This window comes from Cariama cristata, unplaced genomic scaffold, assembly GCF_000690535.1.
Source record: "Cariama cristata isolate BGI_N322 unplaced genomic scaffold, ASM69053v1 scaffold1961, whole genome shotgun sequence".
Classification (NCBI taxonomy): domain Eukaryota; kingdom Metazoa; phylum Chordata; class Aves; order Cariamiformes; family Cariamidae; genus Cariama; species Cariama cristata.
In genome coordinates this window covers 147,026-169,434 of record NW_009599730.1, presented here as the reverse complement: position 1 = coordinate 169,434, position 22,409 = coordinate 147,026, and the positions used below count along the sequence as shown (strand labels likewise).

At 36.4% G+C, this 22,409-nt stretch overlaps 1 protein-coding gene across 1 annotated transcript in view; it reads right to left on the bottom strand.

Annotated features, from left to right (window-relative positions):
• Nucleotides 1–22,409, bottom strand: part of LOC104168986 (protein sidekick-1) — a gene marked incomplete at both ends in the record, with an annotated part of 245,870 nt that overhangs the window by 154,077 nt on the left and 69,384 nt on the right. Inside the window, one exon of the mRNA XM_009709783.1 lies at nucleotides 10,646–10,779. Within this exon, the coding sequence (XP_009708085.1) occupies nucleotides 10,646–10,779 (134 nt within the window). The remainder of the gene's footprint in view (nucleotides 1–10,645; nucleotides 10,780–22,409) is intronic.

The window sequence follows — 22,409 nt, the reverse complement described above, 5'->3', positions numbered from 1 at the left end:
CAAATAGCCTGTCCTCTGCAGTGTTTTCCCTACACACAACAGCAGTAAGCTACTTGTTCTCAGCTTGTAAACATATTTAACAGCAAACATAGCTGGACAAAATTTAATAACAATTTTGCAGAAACAGAGCCCTAGAGACTAGGACATTGTGTGCACCTTCCTGGCTGCTATATTCCTTCATTTTTATCACAGAAAGCTTACAGTCCTTTAGAGATACACTATTTAACAATGATGTTCTCCCAGATTATAGGAGTTGTAACTTTGTTCCCACATTCTGTAGCTAAAATGATTTATCTGCCATAAAAAAGGCAGAGCTTTGGATTATGGATTATTTTTAAGGGACTTAAAAGTGTAGACAATAGACTGCACGTGAAAAGAAATCAGCATTTCTATCAATTTACAGCACAGTCTGTAGGGCATGTAGGGAAAACCAACAACAAACCTCAACTTAGATTACTCCGATGCCTAACTACACCCCAGATGCAAATGACAATATGTGAAACCGAGCAGTACAAAAACGAAGGATAACAAACATCCTGGATTGGCAATTTACAGCTCCCACGGTACAACCAAGTGGACAAGAAATCGATGCAACTTTTATGTATGTCAGGTGAAGCAACCCAGGTTACAATCAAGTCTGAATTTCTCTTCCTATTACAAATAAGGATGAGGTAGGAAGGTCCAATTATTCTATATTACTTTAAAATTCATAGAAAGTCCTTACTAAAATCTAAAATGTTTCCAATACTAAACTGGTTTTGTCAAAATTTGGAACAAAAAATTGGTTAGCCGATTTAAAAAAAAAAAACAACACAACCTAGTAGGATAGAGTATAAATAAGTAACATTCATCTTGTCTACTGAACAAAACGAGTGTAACAATCAAATCAAATACTTTATCGTGATGTGTCTATACAAAGAAGAATTTTTAAAGTTTTACAGATGACCTTGAATTTTGCATGACTCTCCAATGCTTTGGCTGCAGTTGTAATCACCACTTTTTCATTTTTGTTCATACACAGGCTATTGTCTGCACTTTCGGAATTACTTAGACAAATCACGTCTATCTGGCAGAACGATGACACAGACATGTGAGGGGTTTCTATCCTTATTCAATTTTCCTGTTCTGTGATGTATGTTGAGAAAAAATTAAAAACATCTTTAATATGAAGAGTTTTAAAAATGATAACCCTCAAGCAACCATATGTTTGTGAAATCTTGAGATGAAAATTAGTTTTTGTAAATATGCTGGAGGGGTTCTGCCGTACAGACCGTTCGCATGTGTAATACAATCTTTAGGATATATTTAGGCTTTTGCAGTAACTGAGTAAGTGCAAAAGTTATTCTATTAAACATCTGTTCTGAGCATACTTATTATTCCTTATCTATATCGTTTATAAGACATTTCAAGCTTCCCTAATACAATGACAGTTTAAAGAACACCATCAAATAGTTCCTAAATTATTTATTTCCTAAATCGAATAGCGAGTCTTACTCCTATGAATAAAAAAATTAAATGCTGCAAGTTTATCGAATTCATAAGAAATAAGATGCTCCTCACTATTTTCTGAAGCAAGGGCTTTGTATCTTTTTACCCTTTTGCTCGCAGACCAGCCAGGACAACCTGTCTCATTACAGAACAGTACAAAACTAACACAGCTATATATTACACAAATGTTTTTCTCTAAATGTATTTTTTTTTTTTCTTAAAACAACATGTTTAAGCTAAAGTTTCCTTCGGTAAGTTAACAGATTCTTACTTTATTGGTAAAAAGCACCCCTCAGTAGGGTTTAGCAACTTTAAATAAATGAAAATTATACTTTAAATACATCCAACTCTGTAAAGATGGGAAACAAAGTGAAAGATTTCAAGTCAGCTACTCAGAATACTCCAGGAGTATGGCACAGCAGAATGGGTCTCATAAGAGATCAAAAGGTAACATTCAAAAGGGGTAAATCGATATGCGAGTCTCCAGCAGCTATTCCTTTTAAAGCTTCAGAATTATGATACTTACGAAAACTGAAACGCAAAGCCCTTTACAAATGCCTACAAATCGCTGTACTTCTGTCTCCTCTGGAAGTTTTTATAAAGTGCACTTTATGTTGGGTGTACAGGATGACAAAGAAATAAACCGTTCTAGGGAAAAGATTGCTTGTCAGCCCTACAGTCCCAGGAAGTGGCCAACATTGGATGTTGCCTGACTTAAATCTTCTTTCATTATTTCTATTACTGTTATCATATTATTTATGTATATACTAGATACTAATTTTTGTAATATTATCAGTACGTATTAAAAAGATTTTCAAAGATCCCAAAGTACTACTTAAACTTACAAGGATGGACAGGAGCTACTACTCTCATGCCAACAATTAGAACTAACTACAAGCACAAAGTATTTAAACAAGAGTGAGAAAACTAGTTCACTTCTCACTGCAGTGAAATAGGAAAGAAACTAAATATTTTCATGAAAGAATGCGGTTAAGTTGGAATTGGACTATGTATCAATTTTACCATTTTTGCTCAGGAAAAATGATTCAATCTTGAGTAACCGACATCATCTTTTTATGTCTGATCAAAACAGTATTTATTTCAACAGCTTCCTTTCATCTTATTCCATGCCAGAGTATTAGTACAAGATTGACTGAAGAAAAACATCGATCGAAAATGATACTTTCTTTGTAAATTCTGCAGTATTATTTAAAAAAAATTGTAGGTGAACTGGTGAGATTGAAAAGTCTGTCTGTTGAAGTAGCAATACTTTTCTGTCCAGAAAAGTTTTCTGGCATTTCTCTTATGTTGGTCTTCCAACAAATCATCACAGTTTGTTCAAGATGGCATTTTCCTGGATGGCATGTATAATTGATGTATGCCACATTCTATAAAATGATTGCAAGGTAAATTCAATTTTCTCTTTTCCTTGTTTGTGTCCTCTAAGAATCTCTTATCGCCACATATCAATTACAGAGCAGTGACAGAGATAGGATACAAATCACTCCAATGAATGTAATAGCAAAAGTGATTAGAGATAGGGAGAGATTAATTGCATGTGTCAGATATAAATAAAGGGTTTGGGAGACAACCCAGGATTGTGAGTGTGTGCGTGTGTGTATTCCAGATCTCTAACAGACACAAAACCCCAAAACCTTATAAACAGACAAGTGTAACAAGAAGTCATGTTAAAATAAGCTAGATTATAGAAACTTTAGCATTTGCCATTTTTTCAGAGTAGTATGCATAATGTATGTACATATGCCGAAGGAACATACACTCAACTCGGGCGCATTTCCCTAGCTTCACCAGCTAGCAATGAGTCCTCATAGCAACAGAGTCGTATTGTCGTATTTGGGAGAAAAGGGAGGAACTATTTGTTCTGTAAACCAGGTATTTAAAGCTTTATTACATTTGTTGATGCAACATGATGAAAATGAAGTGCCAGATATTTAAATATATTTTATGTGATTTTGGCTGTTTAAGTTCTCTTCAATAGTAAGATTGAAAAAAATGTTACAGAAATTTTATTATCTTTCCATTGCAAAAACTACTAGTGGAGGAGACACTAGTTGCCTGGGACAGAGGCAGCAGCAGATGCAAAAGTGCACTGTGTGTGGCAATAAGTCCAGAGGAAGAAGAAACTGGAAACCAACCAATATTTCTGCTATTTATCAGAAAGAGCACTGATAGAATATTTGGGTAAAGCCAAAGAAAAGCTCAAGCTGCCACACAGGTTTCTTGGCTCATCTTTATTATTCCTGCAGTTTAGCAATCTATCATTTTAACCACAGGTTTCCCTCTATATCACCACACTTAAAGTGAGGAAAGTTTTCCTTTAAGGAGAAGAAGGAGAAGTATGGAAAAATCTGGATGAAGCTTTAAAAAAATAATCAAAAACACTCCAAAAAACACCAAAAAACCCAACAATGAAATCTAGAGTCCAAGAAAGCTGAGAAATCCTAACATCATCTGTTGTTTCTTTGTAATGCGTATGAAATGATTCTGCACTGCAATACGGTATCCCTTTGCAGTAGATAATAGGGTAAACCATTAAGAATATCAGCTTCCATCAAAATGTCTAGTTCTGGATAAAACTTAAACTAACATTTGTTCAATATATCAAAACCAAATCTTTAACTCAATTTAGTCCTTTTTGTTATAACTATGATTGTTACTAAAATACATTTGACTTAAATATATACATATGTATATATATCTCAAAAGCATGGTTAAATTGTACTCTATTCTCAAAATAATAAGTAGTAAAGATCCCCACTTAAAGATTTATGCCTTTTAGTATTAGAGCAGATTGGAGCTACAACTGATGAAAAAGCATTCAGACAGACAGTATTTTACCAGGGTATTAAACATGGCATTTACACAGAATTTATCCTTAAGATTCAGTTTTAAATCCCAAACACTTCTACAGTCTCCTTCCAACCAACACTTCGGATAACAAAAGACTATTAAGTGACCTCACATTTGCTCATGAAACCACACAGGACACAACCAGTAGGATCTCCTTCCTGGAAATTCTGCTTGACAAAGGCAATGAAAAAACCATGTAGAAGATGGGAAAGGAAAGAAACATCATTATTTCAAAGAGTGACTTAAAACCAGCGCACAGAGGGCTGATCTGTGCTGTGTTGGACTTCCTCGGTATTTGGTCAGAACCTCAGGCAATCATGTGCAATCATGGCACAGAAATTCAAATCCATTTCATCCCATATTCCTCCTCCTTCCCCCACCAAGGGAAAAAAAAAACCAAAACACAACAAAAATATCATCAAAGCACTAATTTCACCTCAATGGCACTGACCCAGAGAGGCTAAGCAAAGTAAAGTCCCTTGGCACGAACTAATAACAAGTTGACAAATTTATAGAGCTTGTGTGAATTTGACCTCAGAACAGAAATATCTATTCCCTGGGGGTGCCAGACCATGCTTCCCCCCCCCGCCTACACCTGAAAGCTGGAACTGGCTATGAAAAATTCATGCAGCAGTATGCTTCAAACATATCCATGAAGGGTCCTCAACATCTGCTGACTTGAACAAACCTTGATGGTTAATATGAAAAATTATGTTAGTGAAATGCTCTCTTCCAGAGTGGCAAATGTCTGCTCAGAATCTTCTGAAAACTTATCTTCTTAACAAACCTGACAGAAGGATGTCAAAAGTAATATTCTACCAAATACACTGACAGGTGATGTGGCACTTTTTTCCCCACTTTCTTCCCTAACAACGTAAAGAATATTTCATTTTTACATCACTCAAAGTGACCTAAACATCTTGTGCTATGATGAGAACCTTTCTTTATAATAAAAAATCAAACAAATAAAAGCCTTCAGTGCAAAATCAGTACCCTGTGAGTCTGAAATGGGACTCTTCCCTTCTGTAAAATTTATGTTTGAAACATTAAATTGAAGAACAAAATAGTTGCCAACCAGAGACAAACAGGGTCTGTTTAGCCTCATGTCGATGTCTGCCATAACTGAATAAAATTCTTCTTGTTGCAAGTGGAAGCTGGGCAGAAGAACATGACACCCTTGTATTTTAAATTAATTGCAATGCAACTAAGCCAGGATTTTAATTTTCAGTCTGCAACTTTTTCTTTTTTTTTTTCCTTACTATTTTTTTTAAGCATTGCCTCAAGGGAAAAATTTATCTTTGTTAAATGATAATTGGTTTTATTATCTTCAACTCTTCAGAAATGCTGGTTGGCAAGGTTTTTAAAATTTTCATCAATCTTGTTTTCTGTTTTTACAAAGCCTGCATCAGAAAGACATCAGTCTGCAGAACACTCTGTATCTCCTAGTGTTATGAATAGGTCTCGAGACTATCTAATTTACTAATAAATCTATCGAAGTGACATTTCACAGCTTAACAAGAAGGTCCAGAAGCAAGGCCCTGAATTGCAGTTCCAGATGATTAGCGCTGCAAAACCAATTGAAGCAGGAATATCTAAGCTGTCAGAACAGCTTACACATACCCACCTTTTTGCAAACTTGCCATTTAAATCATTTACTGGGGGACACTTTCTCATATTTTTCATAAAATACTTCAACTAAACTCAGAAACAGCAGTACTCACTGTTAAAAGTTTCTAAGACTGGGCCAGCGGTGCTCACATCTACAGCGTTGCATTGAAGTTAATAATAGAAAAATCTCAGCAGGGCCTTTCAAAATTCTTCTAAAGTGGCACCAGAATCTTGCCATGTCATCATGTAATAAAGTAACAAGGACACGCATTGTGTACACTGGGGTAAATATCTCAGCCAGCTCCTTACAGTAATGAAAAGCTCCCTATGAATCTTCCCCCCCCCCTCAAACACCACTTCTTAAACTCTTGATTTATATACTAGAAATCCTTACAGTTTCATTAAGAACTTTTAACACCCCTGTTCCCTGTTTCCCAAAAAAACCACCTTCATGCATAAGTGGCACAGCCTACAGCAAAGTACCATGCATCAGTTTTGGGTTGGTTTTTTTTTTTCCCCCACGTTAAATTCCATTCTACAACTGTAAGAGGTTCGGTGCAGTTTCAGAGAAATTTAGCTGATACATAAGAGTATGGCTTTCAAGGAAATACGAGTTATATGATGGCCTTACTTTAATGAACACTTCGATCTTTAAGTGTCCTGCCAACATTGGTAAGATCAAAAGCATGTCACTTTATCCCCCTGACAAGCCAGAGTCTTTAGGCAGAGAACCGACCATCTGTGCTGCAGTGTATGTCTCTCTGTGGGAGAATGGGCACAAAAGAAAAAGCCTAAAGAATTAAGGATCCATTTAAGACGTCATCATCAAATTTATTGTTGAAGAGATGGAAACAGGAAAGACTATTGAGGATTTCCTAATCGTTTTTATTGAAAAGTAATATTTACATCTCAGAAGTTCAGCGATATATTAACTCTCATACCTCTCTGGTTAAGCTGGGAAGTTCCAGCAATGGGTTAATACTGAACTCCTCCAAAACAGTAATAGTGAATTTTCAACAGGGAGTGATGTATTTGAGTCAAAAAGCAAACTGAATTTTGTTCCTATTTCTGTTGCCAAACTCTTGACTTTCAGACTTTCTGATTTTCCTAGCCAAAATTTTGTGTTATTTACATGAAACCTAGGACATACTGTAGAGGGGAAAAAAAAAAAAAAAAGGCAAGATTTTCATTAGCTTACTATACAGTTCAACTGATTTTAAGACATGTTAAATTTAGGACTAATTTATGACATCTCATACTAATTTCATATATGACGTTATTCCCAATATGCTGCCTGTTGGACATCGTTTTTCTTTCACCAGAGTCTGTCACCTCAGAGATGATCTAATCTTCTTGAAATCAGCGGAAACATGTCCACTTGAAAGAAATGACCATTGTTTTCAAGCATAGTTGGACTGTACCTCATGTTGTGACCTGGACTTCCAAATTAAGACACATGGTTTTAGAGTGTAGGCATGCAGAACACCAGTGTTTAACCAAGCTAGGAACTCTACTATCAAGGAAAAATACTGCTCAACATTTGGATCTTCTCACAGGGTGACTATATCTATTGGCTAATACATCTTTCCTGCAAAGCATGTTTATGGAATGAAAGGTCACACATTACTGTGTACTTGCTACCTACTTGAAAATACCAAGATGCCCTAAAGGTCTGTTAATTTTCCTTAAACGCAGGCATTCTCACGCCTACATTTTCAACATCTGGCGAACCTCAATGTAGAGAAAAGTCAACCCAAACACAGCAGAAGCAATGCTGACAAGCTAGAAGTTTTTCTTCTGAAGTTTTCATGCATTACATTTGTCATCAGGGGTCAATGGATGGATGGAAGAGTTCATGCCACTTGGCACCGAATGAGCTATAGGCTAGCCTGACAAGAAACAAAACATCTTTACTTTTGATACTCAGAGCTCTACTACAGAACTCATCGCAATTGGGCTTTTTAGACCAGATTTTTGAAACACGTTCAACATACTTAAATCTTCTTATTCACCATGTATCAAGCACAGTTATTAATTGAAGGTCAATTGAGTACATTTTCCAGATGTCGCTCAAACTCTATTTACTTCTAGCCACGATTCAAGGCATTGACTTTAGTCTGCGATGTAAGGCCCTATAACTCAATTTCTGCTTACCTCAGGGCTATACCTTTCTCATACTGGCAGTCTTGTATTTCGGCCCAGAACAGGACAGCTTACAGCTGTCTCGGCTGTTAGACTTATTCTGCAAATGTGCTTTTCCTACAGGCTGGAGCAAGTCTTGACACCGATATCCTTCAAGGAACAACAAGGTATGCATATCTAACACTGTTCTCAGTGCATGACTGCCTTGGGAATTATCTGTAGGTTTTTTTTCCCTTTTGCTCTCAACAAAGTGGCAATATGCATGCTGAGTCATGCAGCAAGGTTGTACTCAATAATTAATATATAATCTACTCACACAGAGATTGGACATTCCACTTTACTTGTGGTTTATTTGATTTTGATTAAACTGTTTTTAAATTTTATACGTGTCCTAACAGAAAATGACAAGTGTCATCACTCTTAACAGCTGATAAAATTCAGACAGTGACAATTCATACCTGGGTGTACCTTTAACAATCTATTTTCAACCATTTGCTGAAATTCTTTATTACTCTTCCAAAATACATCATTTTTCTGCAACCATTCTCTTCATATTGCTTCAGGACTATATTTTTGCCTGATTATTTTCTGTTACTGGACCAAAAGGTTTATTCAGTTCTATTGAATGTATCACATATGTTTCTTCCTCAGATCAAAGTTCAGAATGACCATGTTAATCTCATTTTCTTTACAGACACCGTAATGCCTCATGGCCAGTGCCTGCCTCCAACACGCACACAGCACTAGCAAACCTGGATATCAAGATGACAATTTAAAAACTTCTTTGGCTAATATTCATTTTAAGAAGCAAATCCGGTTTTGGCTTTCCATCTTGCCTCATTCTTTATTTTCTTTTATCCCTTTAATCTTTCCTATTTTTCATATTCCAGACAGAGTTTGCATTCACAGCATCAAGACCGTACACATTCTGAAGCGCTTTCTTTTCCATATGCCCATATTACCTTCTGCTTTGCATAGCACTTGTTATGCATGCATGATCACAGACTATTTCTAGCATTAATTAAGATATGAAATTAAACTGGGAAGTACATTATTGGTCACATAATACAAACAATACAAATTTGCTTTAAAAATGAAATTACTAAAGTGTTAGCAAACCTCTTTACACTGTCAGAAATAATAATGTTTACAATCTACATGCCACGGTACAGCCAGAATTCACAAGTGGATTTAGAATATTATTTCCACTTCAGAAAGATACACATAAACCCCCTGAGAAGTTCATTTAGTTTATAAATATATCTGGAAGAAAATACAAGTTTGTCTCTTCTGCTGTTACCCCATACAGCTTCTGCCCTCAGTGACCCCTGATCCCACTAACAGGGTTTCCATCCCTTGTATAACAACAGCTTTCTTTGAAATCTGGTTAGGAATTTTAGCAGAAAAATCCTATTTTCTTAGAAATTAAATGTTTCACAGGAAGATAATGTTTTTGATGAACTTCTGACAAACATAAGCATACTTCCAAAAGCAATTTGCCAGATGTCCTGCCCAGAAACCCAGACTCCCAAGTTTTGCTATTGCAAGGAAACGAGCCATAGGGATTGTCTCAAAACTAATGGTAGCCAAGACCAAGAGATCCCAGGCATCTCGTCATGACAACTGATCTAGAGATGAGAGTCTTGCATCTTCTAGAAGCCCAAGCCATAAGAGTAGCCTGTCAGTAAAGCTGCCAGTGTCATCAACAATTTACCCAGTCATCTCTTCCTCATCTCTACAATCAAAAATAGAAGCCTCTACATTCACACAACAGAATAACATACTCCCTGTCTTGCTGCTACATTAAAAACACCTTTACCAAACACCCTCAGAAAAGGAGTCAAACCATTCTACATGTTTAGAATATAAATTTTTCATACAAACACATTTACTACATGTTTTACAATAGTTTACATGGGCATATTTTTGCTGAACATGCACGTCAGTTTATTTAGTGTGCAGTCTTCTTTCTGACCCCATTGCTCTGCTGCTTTTCCCTCCTCTTTTCTGTAAAATCTACTCATGGAATATCTCTGTAATGGTAGGTGTTAATACAATTTGTGCAAGGTAAAATAATAAGTAAAAACAATGAAATGCATGTTCCCTGGGACCCTGTGACAACTGCAGGTAAAAATAATGCCATAGACTGGGAATAGAATCATTAATAAAATTGCACTCAGAAGAGTGACTTGTTTACTTACGCGCAGTGGAAAACAAGACATTACAAGCCCTTGCATTAAAAAGAAATTATGATCACAATTTCACAACAAACAGCAAGGGATATCATCATGTTCCTGCCTTGCACGAAATAAACCATCAGACAAAAGTCTTTGAGGGTGATTTGCCCAGGGCACACATGCTTAGGTCCCTCTTATTGCACAAGATGTTCAATGTGTTCCAAAAAAACCAGGAAAAGTTGACCTCCTTTAAAGATCCAATCCTTTGTTAGCATGGCTATTTTTATTAAGGCAGACTTTTGTGAATATTGTCTGCCACCTCAGTATGACAGCATATTATTCAGAATTGGGATACTCACGTGCTACGCTGAGATGAATGAATGGACTTGTCTTGTTCTCCCCATTCTTTTCATTGACTGCCTGGACATAGTAGCCTCCTGCATCGGTCACTGATGTTGCAAGGATCACCAGCTGATTTTCTAGTGTGATGGCTCTATTCAGGAAAGAGAAAGATCATGTTGAAACCAGAAGAATGGTATCCACTAAGCAAAAACCATACAACACTTCAAACTCGACAGACTGATACAATATTCATTGGTCATGTAAATCAAGATGTTAGGAAATCAAAACCAGCCTGGTTTCAAACATGTTCACAAGTAATACTTAAGATCTTTGATGTCTCCAAGCCTTTTCTCCATTTAGATCATGTAAGGTGTTTATGGTGACATGCAGAAAGCTACAACATATGAAACTAGAACAGATTAAACAGCAATAAAAAGTTACAGAAGAAATGGCAAATAACACCAGAGACCGATAGCCTGCAAATGGCATCGTTATGTGTTGACGATAGTCTTGGCAAACGTCAGTATGCTGCAAAGTCAGTTTTACTGAAAACCTTCTCAACAAGTGAAAGCTAGCCTATTAAAGAATGACACTTGGAATAACAACACATAGTTTAGCGAAAAAAAAAAGTAAAAATCAAAGGCAGCAGAACCTCAGAAGGTAAACTTTCTGTATTTATGGCATCACTAATTATCGCAAGACAAGAGCATTGGCAAGTTAGAGCCTAATTTGATATACACAGACAATTTGTGTGTAGATAAGGAGGGAAGAGTTTTCATTTAATCTAAAGCAGGTGGGAAAGCACAACCCTGCAGCTAGCACTGGCGTAGGCCTGAAGGAGTCAATAAATGGCATTGTATAACACAAGTCTATTCTTGCTTAAGGCTGCTACATAACAAATATCTCTATGAACTCTCTTGTAGGCAGCACTGCCCATTTGCACTGCAATAGGGTTGGTTACTTTGCATTTGACATGTATTAGAACATCTTTTCTTGACTATACAAGACAAAAGTTTAATCTAGAGACAACGTGTAAAAATTTAAGGGCTTAACTGAACAGGACACAGGAAGTTCAAAAACCAGATAAGAATAAAAGAACACGTAGAGTTTCAGGGAAACTCTGTGGAGTGAAGAGGTGATACTAATGCCGACTGGGACAGGCACAAACTTGGAAATCTGAATGCAAGACTTGGAGCAAAAAAATCCTACCTTCACCTATGTTACTTGATGAGCAGCCCCATTGAGTTCAGTTGTGCTATTAGTCATATCCTTGAGCATGAGGTTGAAACAACATATAAAATTATTATACAGGATGAAACAAGTTCATACATCAATAGGCCTCAAAAAGAGTCAGTGCTAAGTCAAAGTATTCGTGCACTGATCAATCAATAATGAACACTCCTGCATTTCTTCCTCCTCTTTTGGCATGGTGTGGTTAACATTAATAATTCACAACTATTTTGCTTTTGAAAAAGCATTTAAAGCAATAGGGGAAATCACACATTCCTTCTGCTGTAGCATACTAGTTTTTATATGTAGGAGGCGGCATAGAAAATTACAGTGAGAACATAGTGTTCAAAGGCTGTGCGTATTTTATTCATATCACTTCAATTTTCTAATGTGGATACAAAGAACACCAAAATTCTATGAAGCTATCAGTAGATACCAATAAATAGAAACCTCCTGAAAGATATATAAGGCTATATTTTCAGCTCTGAAATCAGTCATTGTACATCAGCTAAAGATCTTGTTTACATTATCTTTATTGACAGTTTTATAATAAAAACTACTAAAAAAAATCACAGTATGATTTTTTGCTTTATGTTATGAACCTGTACTAGCTTAATTGACTTGGAAAATTAATCAAGACACTGTGATAGATTTACAGTGGGGATATAAAATGCAATTAATACAACATTTGATAAAGCAAATAAAGATAAAATTCCAATGAAGTGCTAATAATTGAATATTAAAAGACAATGACATTTACATTCATTTCTACTTTAGTTCTAAAGGAAACAGCAGTAAAGGATCATTTGAAAATGCTGAAATATATTTCAAACTGCTTTGATGCCAGCTGCACCCCTACCCAAAGTTTTAAAGGTGATCCTTGAATACTGGTGAGATGCACACTGCTACTGTCCATATTAAACTGGCTGGAAAATCTGACAATTAAACCATTATACTTATAAACTAATCAAAAAGCAAAGGAAGTTAGAATGTATTCATTGAGAAAATTGTTGAAAATGAAGATTTAAAAAAAATATAATACACAGATATTTATTGGAATGTAAGTAAATTTTAAAGATTAAATAAATATAAGTATATTTGAATCTAAAACAATCAGTGCAGAAGGGCTAAACATTATAAATTCCATGTTCAAAATAGTGTGAAAAGTTTGATGTTAATTTCTATAGAAAAAAGAATTAGAAGAGAAAGAAACTACCGAAGAGAACTCTTTGGGGTCATCAATTACATAGTGATTAGTGTTAAATTAGAAACCCCCAAATGAGTTATTGGTATCTTAATAATTCTGTGAAAAATTGAATGTTTCAACTTCATTAACTAAAGACAGGTACAGAACAAGGCACAAGCCTTCAAAGGCTGCAAACTCTGGGAGTATTATTTAGATCAAGTATGAGCCATGTGCATCAGGAAAATCAATTAGTTACGTTTTAAGGATTCATTAATTCCAATGTTTCTAAACCATCTGAAGATTCATGCCCCAGCCCTTACCAGGGTTGCAGCCACTTTTTGCACAACAGCTGCACAGACCACCCTAAAATTGGTTTGACCTCTTTTCCTGAGTTTATTGTTTGTTTTCATTGTCCAATATAACTTCTAAATTGTAGCAGCACCACACTAACGTTCCAAGGAAAACCTGATTCCCGGCTGCTCAGTTTACCAGCATACTTGAGGAAGATTGCAGCAGCAGATTGAGTGGACCTGTCAGTAGTTCATACCCAGCACTGAATTCATGAAAAATATAAATACTGTTTTTTTTAAAGCTATATCGAACTTAACTCAATCTAACATTTTCAAGACGGGAGCAACCAGCAAGTAAACTAAGCAGACTGATCCTTCGGGATTCCTTAAGCATGAGGAAAGGAACATTTTAAATCATACATTTTAATAGAAGAATTTTTAAAATTTCTCTGGAGCTCAGTGGAAGCCTGTAGGGAACAGCAACCAATATGGAAACAGCAACGTACATGTCTGCGAGGGGTAGGCAGTTATAATGGTGGATTCAGTATTATGATGTCCTACAAGCATTTCTTTACCAAAAAAACCAGCCAGACACTAGAACAGACTGATCTGAAAGCAAAGGCGAGTCAGGCCTTTGAAACTACAAGCTACGTTTATGGCATGCTGCCTAACCAAAGGCTTGGATCGATGGGAAAAGGTAGCAATGATGGAGAGAAGTCATTTTAGATACCCAGTTCTAAGTATCTGCACATGTAAACAGGCACCTAATGAGGTTTTCACCACTTCCATTTACTGCAGCCAGAATTTAGCACTTAGATACACTCCGGAATTTTTACTGGCAGCCTTCTGAATTGTCCAAATACTGTAAAAATATCTGGTGCAAATAATCTCTAAATTTGATCTAAAGCTTATGGAAATTACTCTGTTAATATCAGCAGAACATGAATCAGACCTTCAGAAGAAAATTTTGCAGAGTGGATACCATTTTTAAGATATTTAAGACAACGTTTTTGAATTAAATAATTCTTTCCTGCATTGAAAATTGCATTATTTATTAAAATGCTGCAAATGAACTCTTCAGTATCTTAAATAGGTGGATTTCCATCAATAATGTTTTTTATGTGAATATACCAAAGTCTACTCTACAAGCAGATAATTCCCCAAATTCAGACATTTGTTAGGTTATTAGTCTACCAGATTACACAATAAACAGATAATACTAGGTTATAAAAACATCATAAAATGAAAATCATAGAATAACCTGATTAGGCTTTCTCTTAGAAGGCTGCCATCTGCTCATGAACCAGTGTGCAATACCTTAGTACAAAGGCCTTCATAAAGCCTCTTTTCCAACATTATCTCCAGCTAATATGAATATCAATCCCTCTTTACAAGATATTTTTTACTAGACAACCTCTGTTGCCCTTTTAAAAACTTTTATCCACATTACACAGCAAGCATTGGTCTTTCTCCACAGGCCAGACACCACACAGTAACAGCAATGTTAATAGAAAAGGAAGAGATTATGGAGTAATAACAACATAATTACTGAAAGTCTTCCCCCATGGATTTCCCCTTTTAGAAAAACATACAGATACACTGCAGTTAAAAACACAGATGTTCAAGTGAAATCCTGACTCAGAGTAGTGCACACATGGCTTAACAGAGTGAGCATTTCACCATCCATGTGTCTTCCAATTCTGATGGGGAATTATTAATCAAAATTATTTAAATACATCTTCTACAAACAGTCCACGTTTTTCAGGGCTCAATCACACAGCAAAATACTAGCGTATGTGCTACAGAGCAACACGTCCATAGCAACAAAGCACTAAAAGCTGCACCTGGATGCCAGTTGCACAAAATATTATTCTGGCTCCAGGTATATTGTTACTGCTAATCATCCATCTATTAATAAAAATTTTATACTTATACCGCCATTGAATATTAAGTATAACTACGTAAATTAATGCATTGATTTTACAATCAATGCTAGTTTCTACTATTGCTTCTCTAGCTATGCCATGGTGCAATATGTTCTTCTGGGAAGCAACTGGGACTTCTAGTCATGAAAGCATCCCAAGGTTACACAGGAATAACCAAGGCAGTCCCAATAGCCAGGTAGAGGTTGAATACTATCATGAAATGAAGACTAGCTATTGACAAGTTTAGCAGATATATTTCCAGGAGGAAATGAGGGAAGCAGCACGATTTCCATTTTTTAAACTTGGCTTCCCTATTCTCTACACTAGTTTTGAAGCTTGCAAGGTCTTGGTTTAGTAAAGCTATAGACACTGTTCCCCACATTTGTCCATGAACACATTACACAAAACCTGCTCTGTCTAAAGCGAGCGTAAGGCTGGAACAGAAGCGGATGGAAAACTGTATTTGACAAATCATCAGTGACCCACTACCCGACTGGAAAGTTATATCAGGTAGAAACCCAAAGGGTCTGACTTTGGCCTGGCATTATTTAATATCTTCATTGGTGTTTGTTGACCGAATATAGATTTCACTTACTAAATCTGCAGGTACAGTCCCAAAGACTCTGAAGGACAGAATTAGAATTCCAAATGCGGAAGACCTGTTCACGCCTCTCCACAAGACTGAGGTTTCCAGTTCAGTGAACAAGTTCAAAACATCGTATTTGAGAAGGGATAACGGACTGCAAAACAGGCAAACCTCACAAGAGGGTGAGCAAACAGGACTATCACTGGAAAATTTAAGAAATAACCTGTTTCTCACCCAGTGTGGCCTCCACTCAGTTTTGGCTATCGGATTTAAATATGTGGGCCAGTCAAGAATAATAAAAAAAATAACCACCACCCAAACCCACACCAGAACCATCCACTCCCCCCACCCTGAAAATGTAATCTAGACAACGTGACATGCAGGAGAATACTCAAAAACCAAAAAAAAGTCATCACAAGTGCCTTCGTATATGTACAGGACTGTTACAAAAAAGCACCTCAGATTTAAGCAGAATCAAATATTGAGTCTTGTTATAAAAATCTTAGCAGTTCGCCCTTGGAAAAAGCTTCTTTCTAGTCTTTGGAGATAGAGGCTTCCAGAAAGGATGCTCAGATTAATTATCCCAAATATATATTTAAAATCATGCTCATATCAAGCAATTACTGGTCTAGAGATTAAAAAAACCCACAAAACAAAACCCAAGATAATCACTGCAAAACTGATCATGAAAGAGATGCTTGCAGTGAGAGACAATGCTACGAATCCAGAAGTAAGCAATTACAGTAGGAAACTAAGGAATAATATTCATAAGTGAGCTACTTATGTTAAAATGTTCTTTTTCTCCCCCCAGGTTTTCAGCAGCTTCAATTCCCATTTAATGCAACTTAATTATTATCACACAACTTTAGTCCTTTTGTTTTGGTTGGTTGTTTGGGTTTTTTTATTATTATTACATTTTAAACAACAAGACTTAGTACAGCTGATATAAGAACCTATGTGTGCTTAAATCACAGCTCTTGGGTGCTATCTTACCGAACCACACTGGTATGTGCCTGGATGTGTTACTCCAGCAACAGCAGTTCGCAAACTTGAAGAAAAATCCAGACTTTCAAGACAAAATATATATCTCAGTCAACAACAGAAACGAAAGGCTTGGAATAAAATAAGTCAATTTTCTCCAGTCTCCTCTTCTTCTAAAACTCTTACTGCATTCAAGATATTTGTTAACAGAGTATCTATTTTCTTCTCTCTGCAGTTTATCGTATAATCAACACATTGAACTCCACTTGCGACACCACTATCTGTTGCTATGGACATAGCTAGCAACCACTGGAAAGAAGAATAGTGGAAATTTTTTAATATAAATGGGTTATTTAAACAAAACATTGCAGTTAAAGAGTATCATAGGTTGTTGATCTACACAGCTGGCTGACTTCACTGACGGCAAGCACAAAGACTATTTGTAATCATTTGGGATTTTATAGTTCAATTTTCAGACACAGACAGACATGAATATTACTCCATTTTATGATATTTCTCCCGAATTGATTATTCAAGGTACCATGGTTTTTTTAAACACTGATTTTTTTCCCCTTTCCTTTGCTGTGAAAGGAAAACTTCTGTTATTAAATTATATCTTCACTTCTGATAAAACATGTCAGGATAATGGTATGTGGTATAATGGTTTGTAGTCAAGTATTAAAGAGTTTCCTGTTGAATATTGTATCTTCATACCATTATTCCACTGAGATACATTTGTTTTATTCTGTAGTATATAAGGCATGACTGCGAGCTGCACTAACTATAAAACAAATTAGCAGCGGCACGGCCCTGTCACAGGGTAATGCACTGAAGAGATAATTGATTATACAACAATGACAAAGAAAACTTCAACCTCTTAACAACATGTTTAACAGATAGACTTAGACATGTCACAACTGTGCCTACTTAGATGCTCCCAACCTCTGTTTATTCATGTTCCTGAATCTGTCTCAGCACCATCTCTGCCATTTTATTCCTGATTCCATACATCTCATTCAAAACCATCTCCATTTTCACATAGGTGTAGCTGAGATTAAGATTTGGCATAGCTGTTGCTGTATAAACATACCTAGTTCTAGGGACTCAAAAATCTCTATCACAGCAACTGGAGCATCCATAGTTTGGAAATAAAATTTCAAACGTCTGACAGGTCAGTGCAAATCTCTAATACATTTGTTCAGTTTTCTCAGTTGAAAAAAGTCCTTCTCCAGCAGCTAAATACATGCACATGAGTATATCTAAACCTGATATACTGAGTACACAGAGCACTGGCAGAAATCATCAGGCTGTAATCATGAAACCTAACAGCAGCTGCGTATCAGTGAAGATGAAACAGCCACACACATGTGGAAGACCTCAAGAGGACAGCACCTGCAATCACTGTTTATTATCACATGAGCCAAAGGCTTTGTTTTTCTTCTAGTGCCAGAAAAATACATATCCATCTTACGAACACTACATCCAAGTTTGCCACACTAGCCCTACAAGTGAGAACAGTACCAAACTAGCCCTCAACTCCTTTAGGCGACCCAAAACACAAGAATACTGAAACAAACGGGAGAGTTTCAAGGGATAGGAAAATTTGTACAGCCATAACTTATTACACACTTGTTTTGAGGAGTAGTAGAGAATGTTAACGCTCCAGAACTAACAGTCTAGAAGTCAATTAGTTTTTAGATACATTACTTCTCCTTTTGATAGTACCAAATCTTTAAACAAAGACCATGGATATAGCAAAAAAGTAGCAGGTGACCCAAGTATCAACCTCTGCTGCTGCCAAAGAGCAGCGATACCAGGTAGCGATAATAGAGCTGTTTATTTAGACAAGTTTTACTATGAAAGATAATTAAAGATTTAGTGGCCTGGATCAATACAACAGCTAACACTGTCTATGTACTGTACTGCAGTTTGCTGAGACTAGCAGCTGTGTTACTGCTGCAAATTTATTGTACAGTGTTATTCTATGGTATCTAAGGTTTGCTGCCTACATCAAAATAGGGACTTTGTGCAGTTATTTCTACTCACACACCATTAAGACATATACTATTGCTACACAGCACAAACTGAGCACAGGCCCGGGAGCCAAGTATATCCAGGTTTTGCCAGTGATATGTAGCCTTGGGTGAGTTATTTAGTCTTTCGGTCTGTATGTTTTGCTAAGAGAGAAAAAGGATAATACATGCATGTATTTCTTTTTGTGCTGAAAAATTTACCTAGAGGCTTAAATAGTTAATACTTCTAGCACTCAAAAGATGCAGAGGATTATGTAAGTGCTAAATCTTAATTCTCTTTGCCTTCCCCCCTTGCATTTCAGTTTGACTGTCAGGCATTTTGTTATGACTTTAGGCAACCCAACTTCTCGCTTTCTGATTTCTCAACTGCTTTAACATCTCCTGAACTATACACATCGGGCAGGTGAACACTGCTTTCCAAACACCAGTCTTCAAGTAACTCATGGTATTGCACTACTACTTTCAGTAGAATTCCCTCATACCGAGTACAGATGCATTTAGTAACAAACACGTCTACCACAGACTCTGTAAAAAAAAAAAAAAAGGTTATTATTGAAAATAAAACAGTGTAAGAAGTTTCAAGTCAATCAATCACAGACTTTTTTTTTTAATGCCATTAATGCAAACATTTCAAAGAACTTCAAGTTAGTCACAATGAAACATAAAGAAAACACTGGTTAAAAAAAAAACCCAAATAATCAGAATTTCAGCAGAAATTTGAAAAGAAGCAGCGACTCTCTCTATTTCTATCATAAATAGGCCATGCAGTGACATAAAAGCAAAGCCAGGTTGGATACATTCAACCATATGTTGAACATACACATGAAGCCAAACACTGGAAACTTTGGAATAAAAAGAAAACTGCCTAACATCACAACGGCATTCTGTGTTATGGCTTCTACCCAAACATGATTTCCTGGCAATAGTGTGTGAAACAGAGCACAGTAAACAACTGGAAAATACTGCTCTATCAATAGCATTTTATCTATTCAGTGAGGTATACATTATTAGTCAAAAATAATATAAAGTTGAAAATTTTTCAGAAAGAAAAGGTCTTTCCAATAAATGAGGCAAATATACACAAAGCTGTTGTGCAGCAAATCTACGGAATTCTAAAAGGTGGAAAGCAAAGTTATGAGAGGGTTAATGTAAGAGATTGAGAAGATAAACACAATTATACCAAAACCTAACCATTTGATTGTCCTTTTCCCAGGCAAAGTAATACTACATGTATGAAAATCTATGAAGCCTCAGTGTGAACATTAGCATCTTTTAAAATAAAGCGTCCTGGAAGATAGCCTTTAGACATTCAGAAGTATAGCTTCCTTTTGGGATCCATTTGTACGTTGCATTTGAAACCTGGTTGCAGCCCTTGACTCCAAAACTCATAAAGAACACTTCAGTGGCCAACTAAAATGTAAATAATGTACAATTAAAGGAGCAACAGACCATACAGATTTTTATTTTTTTTTTGCTTTCAACTTGGGTGGTGTTGCCAAAACCAGGAGGGATAGGTAACCTATCAACTTCATTTATTTTTAAATTACTTGAAATCAATACACGGGTGTGTTTGTATGACTTATGCTTATTTGACTTCTGAGTCTAATGACACAAATTTCCTTGCGGTGGAGCAGCAACATATATTCAGGACTCCTGGTTGTGAAGCTTAAGGAAGTCAGAAGGCCAAACTTGTGTAGTAAATCTTGCTGGTCCTCTGGTAGAATGACAGCAACTTCTACTTTAGAAATAGTCCCAGAAGTAACATAGAAGGCAAAGAGCTTCAACTCCCGTCCTTCTGATACTGAAGCTGTAAGCACCACACATTCCCTCTAATGAAGAGCAATAGTGAGTATGCATCTGAGAGACTACCTTGTTTACATTTGCTGGATGATCCATAAACACTATGCCTATTAGGCAGGCAAATGAAACCCTGAAGTGTCAGTAGATGCAGTTTGGTTTCTTTGATTTTATAGCTACAATATGCTTTGCAGAGCATTTTTATTTTCAGTGCTGAAAAAACACTCAGCTATGAGTTACATGGCAAAAGAACTCACAAATCCTGGAAAAGACGCATGCGCATTACCAGCCTAGCTTATATTCCTGGGGTTGTGAACAGAATGCTCAACATCTTGCCGATGCAAGTAATTCTACCTAGTAGTTAGAGCAGAACAGAAAACCTCCGATGCCCCCAAAGTCTTTGCTGCAATCTGTCTTCACATGTTTATCTCCTTACTTGCAGACACTCCTGCTGCAGAGGTTTTAGGGATTTGCTCCTGCAACGCAGCAAAATGCTGCTCCCTGCGATTCCCCTCATCTGGAGAAGAGGTGCTATTACTGAGTTAATGGACAGTAGACACAACACCTCCATCACCTTCAGTTACTGACTCTTTTTATCCACTTCGCCCTGTAATGAGGATCTCTACTTGCTCACATTTACGTAATGGCAGCATCAGCTATCCCCTAATCCTGCAACACATTAAAATGGAAAGATAGATGCAGGAAAACATTAAAATGCCCTTATCACTTGGCTGCAGGGGTATAAATTCAGAATGGGAGATTGTTTTTCTGTTGAAAACAAACAAATAAATACATTTACTTAATCTTCTTCTTAAATAATCCTTAAGAGTGTTGAAAGGATGCTTTGATTACTACTGTAAAGATAAACAATGAAACATTCCACTACATGTTACCTAGGTTAGATAGAAACAAATTCAATTCCTTCCTGTATATGCTTTTCCCAGGTGCATTAACACACTTCTTTACGTTCAGTAACCAACTTTTATTGCAAGCCGAGTGCGTAGGGAACAGGGAGATAGGCAAAGAAAACAGAATGAATAGAATGCTAATGAGAAAGAAAAATACAACCCCAACAGCCAATCCCTTTAATTAGACAGACGTTTACGTTTTTAACTTCCAAGTTCTTAATCCTGTTGTTACTGAACTCAGAATATGGAAAATAGAAACAACGCTCAAATAAATCCTGCAGGCTACTTCGCTAAAGGAAATTTGAAAATTAACCTCTTATCTCCTAAGATGAAAATATGGTACAAAAGAATGACAAAAAAGGGTCAAATGAGAGCCAGAGCAATGAGGCCAATGATAGCAATGTACAAACTTCAGAACGAAATCTTGAAAACAGAGCTAACAAGTAGGAGATATGGAACAGGACAGTCACACAGCGTGGTTAGGTAGACTTCTTGTTTTCTTCCCTATATTCTTTACCCAAAACCTAAGAGCTAAAACATATATTTGGTTATGCTGCAGCCATTCCTGAATCATGTAAAACAATCAGAAAAATTACCATCTGCAACTAGTCTTGTTAGCTCATTAATAATAAAGGAACAGAAAGACAGCTTCTTGCAGGTTTGTGGTACTTAATAAGATAAATTCTCATTTGTTGACAAGAATCTTCATAGAAAGGACAGAAATAAGTTCACATAGTAGCCTTGTTTCGAGGGAGCAAAAGCATATTGTGCAAGTGCATGGTATTTTACCCAGAAGCTGAACATGTAGCCAGGGACTGTAACTTTTCTTAAAGCTAAAACAATTA